The sequence below is a fragment of the Merops nubicus genome, unplaced genomic scaffold, assembly GCF_000691845.1.
Source record: "Merops nubicus isolate BGI_N331 unplaced genomic scaffold, ASM69184v1 scaffold8847, whole genome shotgun sequence".
NCBI lineage: Eukaryota > Metazoa > Chordata > Aves > Coraciiformes > Meropidae > Merops > Merops nubicus.
The window spans coordinates 332-9,961 of record NW_008620934.1 but is presented as its reverse complement, the minus strand read 5'-3'; the positions used below and the strand labels follow the sequence as shown (position 1 = coordinate 9,961).

Here is a 9,630-nt window from a genome sequence, read left to right as displayed (position 1 = left end):
GCCTGCTGAAGCTGTTCCAGGAAATGTCTAGGAAGAGAGTTTGATTCTCAGGATCAGTTTTGCAGTCCTTTTCAACAGTCTATTCTGCAGGCATTTTCTCACAGTCCTCAGCTAAAGCTTTCCTTATCAAAAAACACAAGGTAACACAGGGCTCACAAATCACCACACGGACACAGACACTGTGGAGAACTGCTAAAGGAGCAGCTGAACCCGCTGGAGTTTACCTGGTCTGAACTGACTTCAATTGGCTCCCTCAAGAGAATCCAAGTGATGCATTCCTCACAGGGAGGTGTGGTGAATGAACCGTGGTAGGTCCAGTAGTCCCGAGATTTGGGGAAAAGAATTGAAGGATCAAAGTGTTGAAAAGGAGCCTCTTTCCCCTTAAAGAAACAAAAAATAATTCTCTGCAGTAACTCTAGAGATGTGCATCTTAAAAGACATCGCTATCTGTGCTCTTATAAAGGAAGTAATTAAATATCCAGATTCATGCAGATCAATCTCCTTTTCCTCCTGTTAAGCATTTTCTCTGCAATTAATAATAACTGACATTTTGATTATATTAATAAACGAAAAGAAATTGCAAACTGAATTGTGTGGGACCATTGTTACATTTTTCTACTCTGGAATTATGAAAATTTTGTTTATTTTGGGTCAGTTGGGCCAGAAGTCAAAGGTTGTGGCACTGCAGGTACTGGTACCCTTTTTATACAACAGCACCAGTGGCCTGGCATTTATACCAGACTCAGTACAGTCTTCTCTAGCTGAAGAAATTTAAATTTGCATCTCTCTCCTCCCAAAACTGTGCTCTAGTTACATTGTCATGGTGAAACTCTCAAATCTTCTTGTGGGCACTATTACAGTTCATGTAAAAAAATGAAAATATTTTCTGGTAGAGTACTGGATCTTGAATGTCTTACAACCAAAGGTGATTATCACCAGACAAGGGAGAACAGCAGACACCAGACAACATTTCCTGAGAAGTTTTTCTTTTCCATTGAACAGGATACTTAAGAGAATATCCCCACATGATTGTTATGAGAATTCCTTGTCCCTTTAGGGCAACAAGCACTAAACAAGAAAGTTTAGTTCTCTACTGCTATTTAGGATGAAGTCCTGGTAAGAAAATATCTATTATTCCTAATTCCTTTTCCTATCATGGAGAATCTTCCCTAGATAAGCACAGAGTATTACTCTGCAAAGTACAATGGAAGAAACTGAAATTTTTTCCACACATCCTTGTACAAAATATACGTAGAAAGACTATCATCAAGACTCCGAGCATATCTCTCTGACAAAATTATTCTGTAACTTCAATATGAGTTTGAAAATAACTTCACAAACAAAATTGTGCTTTTTCAGTAAACACAACATGGTGCCCCAGAAACTCCTCTGCCTGTAATGCATCACAGCATTGCTAAAATGTATGTAATGACAGGAAAGAAAACAAGAGATAAAATATGAGATGTGGTTGTTTGCATATGCATCTATCCTTCTCTGCTTTTCTTCAACTGTTGCTTTTTCCAGAACCACAACAGACAATATCTGTATGTAGGAAATCAGCTGCCTATGTTTTGCTGTTAAGAAGTCATAGAATCTGCAGCGAGGCAGTGCCGAATAGAATGCAATGGAGTGGACATGCACTTCCCTCAGCAGAAAGAACTGGGTTGTATCTAGTGACTAAGAAAAGGTTGACAAAATAAAATAAATATGACTCTGAGTGAGGAGAGACCAGATTTTAGGCTGAGATCCACACACGAATGGCAGTACATACATGGATAAATTGAATGCAAGAAACGAGAAATTCTGCTAAATTTGGAAGAAAATGCTTACAAAATTCAGTCCTGGTGATCTTGTAGTATGTTTAATGTGAAATAAAAAAGAGATTTTTAGCATCATTGAAATAATAAAGCTTACCATGAAATCAAATTGCTAAAATGTACCTATAGGCTACCTTAGATCATTAATTAAACTGGAAAACAGTTTAGAATAAGTTTACAATGGTAGTCTCAGAGAAAGACAGAACCCAGGACTGGTGCAGAAACTGTACTGTGTAATCCCTTTTATAAACTAATGTAGCTCCATCTTAAAGCTAATAAAGTTTTTAATCTCCCTAACACTGACTGGGACCTGCTCCATCATTCCTACTCGTTTCTTCTTATTTCAAGATAACTAAATTTCTGACTCAATTACACATATTTGTTTTGGGCACTGCTGTCCACAAATTAAAAAAGCTTTTCATTTCTTCTTGGTATTTGCACACTAGCATATTTTTACAGAGCAGTATCAATAAGACTATCAATTGTGTATGCAAGGATTGATATCAAAACCTCTACAACCAGAACAGTTATAGAAATGAGAAGTTACATATTTACTTAAGTAAAAGAAAATGTTCTGCTCCACAGCCAAATCACCTCTGGTGCTACTGTCAGGTATTAGGATGATGCCAGAAAGAGTAGAATCTGAACTTCTGATTTCTGCTTCTGTTGCTTTTCAACTACATTATATCACAAAAATTGTTTTGATACCTTGGTCTTAATGTTATCAATTTCTTCAAGAATTCTCTTCATCTCTGGTTTGGGAGTTTTTCCAACCTGTAATGCAAAGCACAAGTACTGTATTTTTTCATCATATTCCACAGTGTTTCAAAGAAGCTCATTACACCCCATCTGTCAAGCTAGGGAGCAATACTCTAAGAGCATCCAGTTCAGACTGACATGAAATTGTCAGTGTCAGTTCTGTGTGCTAACAAAAACTCAGAAACAGCAGACTCAAGTAACTGGCTTTGCAATTAAAAAAAGACTCTACAAGGCATCTCCCACTGTCTGAGGAGTGTCATGTATGCCCTCCAGGCCCTATCCCTTGACTCCTGGTTTGAAAGCAACCCATAATCACTGTGAGACATATGAGCACTCAGCAAAGGATTGGTAGAAGAGCCAGAATTCCTGCCAACACTTCAAACGTTCTGCAGCACATATGCAGTCAGGTCAGATTTGATGTAAGACATATGATGAGATTTATGTCATGACCTTCTCAAGCTATGGGGTCACTTCATTGCTTGTGTTCATGACGTTCAGCACCTCCAAAAGCTTTGACCTGGCTCTGCATTCCAGAAGAGTAAAGATAGTATGCATGAGACATGCTGTTGTTGCCATGTCTTGCTCCAAAATAGATGAAATTCAGTCCTTCAGGAGATAATTCAGTCTCTGGTTTAGCCAAAAATATCCAAAAACCCAGTCATGGAACAAGACAAACCCAGAGCAAAACAACTCCTGTACTGAAGAGCAGGAAGGAAACAGGGAAAGAAGGCCAGAGAAGATTATGATGCTACTTACTTTCCTAGACCCTTTAGTTGACCTTAGTATGGTTAACAGGAACATAATGTTATACCTTGTAAGTTGTGTTTTACAAGATAAAGCTTTAGCCTAAGATAAAGCTTTAGCCTAAAATAGATGAAAAAAAAACATGACAAAGGAGGAATAATTGAAGAATGTAGTCATAGGGGAGAATCTGGACTAGTGCTGACCTTCAGTTTAAACTAATCACAAGAAAATGTCTGGCTGGCTCACGGTATAACGGAATCAAAACGACATTGGACCTGGCCTGTCCAGGGGCACTGTGGCAAAATTAATTTCACCAACTTGCTGTTGCTTCTATGAATGCAGCTTACTAGTGACAAAACGATACAAGGAGAGCTATTTCCTGACACCACGTACAAGCTGAAGTGCCCACCTCTGTGTCAAAGGGCAGCGACGCAGCTGAAGTTTGCGTAGTTCTCACTCTTAGGTGGCCTGTTAGTGTTGTCAGTGTCCTAGACCACATGCAGGTTTGATACTAGGACTGCTTTCTTTCTGTTAAGTTTATTTAAAAAATCAATCAGAAAATATCGGTATGGTATTATTTTGTTAGGAAGCTGCTGTATTTCAAGGTTAAACTGTTCAGTGAACTTCTTTTACCATCAATTTGTTGTTTTTGTAGCAGGTTCACTGAACTCCTCTTGGGTCCCAGCTTATGTGGGGGTCAGCAGGAGACCAAGGAAGGGAATCAGTCAGCACAGTTTTGCTGGCAGGTGGACACAACCCCCGCCAGCAGGCAAAAGGCAGGAGGAAACACTTCTTAGGCAGACTGTCCTCCTCACTCAGGACACACCACACCAAACAGCTGGTCAGTTGCCAGGGACAAAGTTAGCAGCTGTCCCAGGCTTGAAGTTGTGTGTCTCTTTTCAATAACACCCATGATATGTGCCAGGGGTGTCACAAATGGGTGTCAGAAGTCAGTTCTGAATGGGTTAGTGCGTTGTTCTGGTTCTGTGTAAAAAGAGGTTCAGGGCAGGACCCACACAGAACAGAACTATGTACTCACCTCCCCCTCCCCCCCCAGAGAGAGGAGAGACTTTGAAAAAAAAAACCGATTGGGAGTTAAATGAAAAAAAAATGAAGTATATTGTTTAACACGGAACAGAAAACGAAAAAGGGAGGTAAGAAAAAAAAATATATACAAAGATTAGGGGAAATACAAAAAATAAACAAAATATACAGAACCCTCAGAAATACTTCCAAGGTCCCATGGAGTGAAAGCACAACCTCCATCTCTGAGCTGCAGGGCAGGAGTGGAGTTAGCACCCACTTCCTGCCTCTTATCAGAGTGTGTGTCGAAAGGGGAGGGAATACAATGGTTCACCCTCACCTGGGGTCCTCCCAGGTGCTGGAAGGTCACACCCCCATTCCAAGCCTCAAACCACAACATGTGTGGAGCCTGGAAGGCTGAAGGACACGTGACACCAGTCTGTGCATCGCTTTGAATGTTTTCCTGGTAAATGATACAGTGTGAGGAAAAACTATGGGAACTTTTTTTGCCCTGGTGCTAGAGAAAGATCAAAAAGACAGAAAATCATAAAGATGGAATATTTGTCACTTACTTTCAGAAAAATGCCCACAACAGCCACACCATCAGGTTGCTTCAAAGCTCCAGCAAAATTACCATGTTTTGGATTCCAATGCACCATATGTAACTAAAAATCAACAAAGCCTCAGTTATAAATGCAAGAAATTGACAACAGCACAATCTTACAAGCTTTTACATTGAATTAAGAAGTTTCCAGTAGACAGAATTAAAGGAGTAGAAATGAAGTAGAAAACTATACATAACTATTTCCTATCCCTGTTCCCATGATTCCATATGCTCACACTTTGCATCACTTTGCATGCAAAACACTTGAATGCAAGGTTTTAGCTAATTTTTTTAAGCACAGTAACAATTACTTAAAATAACAACAAACTAATTTACTCTGAATGTCAATTAATGTATTGCTCTCTGTTTCTTTTCACTTGAGGACAAGCATATCATTGCTAAGGATAAAGGTGGAGCAGCCATATATCTTTGCTTGCATTCTAGCAAAATTTCATACATTCCAGGCTTTCTTCTCCTGTCAATGAATATCTGAATACTCCACATGAAAGCAAAGTAAAAAGTCTGATTTGAACTAATCAAGAAATAGCTTAAGGAAGCAGAATTTGTCTGTTTAGTTGGCCACAGGAAGTGAAACTAACACAGTTTGGCTGTGTCTAAGAAATAGGAAAAAAAAAAAAAAGAAAACAAACTATCACCCACAGTCATCTCTGCAATGTTTGAGCACACTGATCCTACAAAATGTGTGCTCAAATTTTCTTCTATAATAAGTGGGTCGGGCCCCTGTAAGCTCTGCACCTTGAGGGTGGAGTTGGAAGGCAGGAAAACACTACTGCAGAGTTTTTTGTGGGTGTAGCCACATATTTTGAGCCTGTTCTCAAATAAGATGGAGGAAGGAGGCAACATTAGCTAGTAATTCACTAGCATCAATAGTGAATTCACTTACATTTATTACCTGAAGAAGTATTCAGGTCCTAGAGCAGCCATTAATTTTAGCAAATTTGGACAATAGTTTGTAGGGTTTTTGGTTTTTTTTTAATCCAAACTACTGTACATCTGTTTACCATAGTTCTCCCAAAAATAAACACAGGTCTTAAAGCACAGATGTTCAGAAACTGGAAGATACGCTTTACCACTCTGAAACAGTTTTAAGGTGGATATAAGTTTGAATGTCAGTTTATCAAATGTGGTTTTAGTAATTTTTTGCAACTGAAGCTATACCAGAAATGGCTAAAAGCAAAACAACATCAACAGAAAACACAGCTTCCTATTTGGAAATAAGAGGTTGCTTTACCTCAATATTTTTTAATAACATTCTAGAATACCAGCAAAACACCTTACTTGAAGAAGCAAGTTCCATGTTAGTGTATACTTGCAAAATACATTTCTTGGCAGTCTGCACACTGCACACTGACAAATATTCACAAGTTTCATAGACTTTAGAGAAATAAAAACACAGACGAATACTTCCAAAAGGGAGAACGGTTAATCTCTTCAGATGCACAGCCAGCCAAAATCCAGCTAGTACGAAATACTGCTCTGAAAATGGGTCCTACCTCTGCAGCGTATCTGACCCCATCTATGACGTGCTCGGAGCCGTGGTCGTCAGAGGAGCCCCAGTGGAGGTGCAGCTGGCGCAGGCGGTAGGCGCTGGTGAGCGGCCCCCCTCGCAGCACTGCAAGGGAGGAGCGGCATCAGCACCCGCCTGCAGAGCCCCAGCGCTCTGTGGGCTGGGCAGGGACCAGTGCTCTAGCGGTCTGGAGAGCCTCTTGCAGATCCAGGTGACTGCAGAGGGAGGGACAACACTCACCCGGTTACAAGACTGGGGCTGAGTCCTGCTGTGACTCAGGAAGAGTCCTGTTGGATGTGAAAACTGTGGAAGCTGCTGGGGGTCAAGCACAGAATCAAACCCCAGAAGCCAAACAAGCCCCTTATCTCTTGGCAACTAGACACACTACTTCCTGATGTGGAGAGACAAGGAAGGTATGCACAGTTGACTCTTGTCAAGAAAATAGTCTATTGTGAAATGTTTGAGGCAGGGACTGTGAAATTAACCCAAAAGTGCTGCGAAGCCAACCTCTCCTCCGTGAGTGGCATACCTGTGACAGTTTAGACAACTGAACAGTGTGGCTACAGCATGGTTTGCTGCTTCTAAAAAAAAAAAATCATCTTTTTTGAAAGTGAGGGAAGAGAAAAGCATTTAGGTCAAATGAGTTTAAAAAGTGTTCTTGAGCAAGCAAAAGCTATAGTCCACTTTTAACATTGCCACCAATGGAACCATTTAAAAAGCTCTTATTTCTGGTGTTCGACAAACAATGCTGACCATGCATCAGTCAGACAGTTTATATCAGTTCTGACTTTCTAAACATCACACCTGCTCTTTCAGATTGGGGGTTCTTTTGAGCAGGGACTGCATAGAGGGTAAGCTCTCCAACACATTTTTCAGTTGTTACCTAAGGCAGGAACGAGGCGTGTTTCCTTACACAGAAAGCTGATAATGCAGTTCACAACTGTGGTGCCAGAAGACCTTGCTAAATAGCATTCAAGTTTGAACTTCTACCAATAGCTTTGAAGTTCAAAGTTAACGTTGAAATAATATTTAAATCTTCTCGTGCCCAATGGTCTCAAATTAATTCTTGCTGTCATATGTGTTGAAATACCTACAAAGAGCAAGAGGTTAAACTTTGCAGTTTCTGTTTTTAGTTGGTAGGTGTCACAGCCATCAAGGAGGCCAGAAACAAAGCACTGTGTTGAGTTTTAAGCATACAGTTCCTCATATTTTTTGAGTCTGTGCATACATAAATGAATTATCACAACTAAATCCATACAGTAATAAGTCTTCTGTAGAAGCATTTAATGGAAAAAAATACGTCATATAATAAGAGTAGTAGTATTATTATTGGTGGTGGTGTTTCACTTTTCAGTGTAGAAAAAATAAGGAATAGGCCCTAAGGCCCAAATCCTCATGAGTATTTGCTTGTCATTTCACACTGCAATCAATGGGAAGCAGGAACTCTCAGGAGCTGAATTTGTGTGATCTGCCTACACTAACAAGCTAAATCAATGTCAGAGCTGGAAACTCATTTAGCAGTTGTTTCTTACAAGTGGCCTTTCCCAGAGCTCAAATACAGTGAAGCACTTGGAAACAGCACTTCATAATGGTACACAGATTTGTCTAGCATAAAAATAAATCTTTTTAACATTCAAATGTTTCCTTGGGACTAGATAAAAAAAGGGCTATCTTTAAGCTAGATTTCTTTTCCTGGTCAAAACTGGATCTGTGATTACTACATGTCCTCAGCTGATGCTACCACAGAGGCCCACAAACGAAGGTCATGTTCATGAAAGGCTTTCTCCTGTGGTTTTTCAAAGCCACCAGGCACTGTACTTGATTCCAGTCAGACACATCCCTATGAAAGGCTTGAGACCTAAACTACTGTCCAGTAACCTGCAAAAATAGTGACAGCAGCAGGGAATGTTGTACACACTGTGGGTGTCCAGAGGAACAACAGAGACCATGGGGAGGGGAGAGGCAAGGAGGGAGTAGAGGAAAGGTGATTCAGAGAAGGGCTGCACCACAGGCTGCACTCTGCTTGGCCAAATCAGGGTCTTTCTCTAATACAGTTCCCTGGGCAGCCATGTTATTTAGCAGCCTCTGCCTAAACTTTTCAGCCTTTAGGAAGCTGCAAAGACAGGGCAGAATCACCATGTGAAAAGGTTCATAATCAATCTACTTCCTGTGCATTGAGTCATGGCATTGATTTTATACAGTGCTTGTGGAAGAGCATTCCAGGTTATAGCAAAACTGCAATTTGTGGTTTGTCTGAGGCCACTGTGTAGAAACTGTAGCAATAAATACTAAATCATCATACACTTACATAGCAAAGAGGTAGTCCCTGTCCTAAATAGTTTAGATTCTGTCTGTGACATGTCAAACAGTAACAGGTAGCTGTAATGGTAAATAAAGGAGTCCAATGAAACAAGGAGCTCATCAAGACAAACAAGAGAGAGTGATCTTTCAACGTGCTGCAGGTACATTTCATTAATTATATAGCTTGCTAGGAACAAAATACCAATACAAATGCCATTAAAGCAGATGCAGAAAAATACAGTAGAAAGTAACTCTGGTTTCCATTACTTAGATTGCTTTTCTTCTTGATAAAGGACTGATCGATGTTGCATGCTCTTCAGATTATACAGTATTGTGACTTTATTATTCATTTTGATGTTGTTGCCTGTCTGCATTTAGTGCTATGCACTGATACAGCTCTGGAATCACGTTTTGAACAATTTAACTAAGAGGTTAGAGTCTGCTCTCTCTCAGTTAAAGAGCAAAGACATTTCATGGATTTCCAGAAGCTATAAAGTGCTGTTTCCATAAATGCTATTTTCATAGCTTTTTCAGACAGTGAAGGGTCCTAAGACTTCCCATACCAACAGAAATTAAGACCCCCATCGGTGGGAACACACGAGTTTTGTGTCTGCAGAGTGCCCCAGAGCATGCACTAAGACCCTGGGATGCCACAGACACAAAGCCTGAGGATGCTGTGTCTGCGTTGAAGGAGGTGGCTCTTCGTAGAGAAGGCCACCTTCCAGCTGACTCTGTGTTTCAGAGTGCCCTTGTAACTACAGCCTCCCAGTCCCACCTATGGTGGACCTGGATCTGCTGGAATAAACTCCAGGAGCGCCGTTTTTCACATGCCCAAGTGACTTTTCTCCGCCAGC

At 40.5% G+C, this 9,630-nt stretch overlaps 1 protein-coding gene across 1 annotated transcript in view; it reads right to left on the bottom strand.

Moving 5' to 3' along the window:
* LOC103776746 (carbonic anhydrase 3-like) overlaps positions 1-9,630 on the bottom strand; it is a gene marked incomplete at its 5' end in the record, with an annotated part of 11,060 nt that overhangs the window by 1,112 nt on the left and 318 nt on the right. Inside the window, 4 exons of the mRNA XM_008944269.1 lie at positions 225-380; positions 2,526-2,591; positions 4,916-5,008; positions 6,462-6,580. Coding sequence (XP_008942517.1) covers positions 225-380; positions 2,526-2,591; positions 4,916-5,008; positions 6,462-6,580 — 434 coding nt within the window. The remainder of the gene's footprint in view (positions 1-224; positions 381-2,525; positions 2,592-4,915; positions 5,009-6,461; positions 6,581-9,630) is intronic.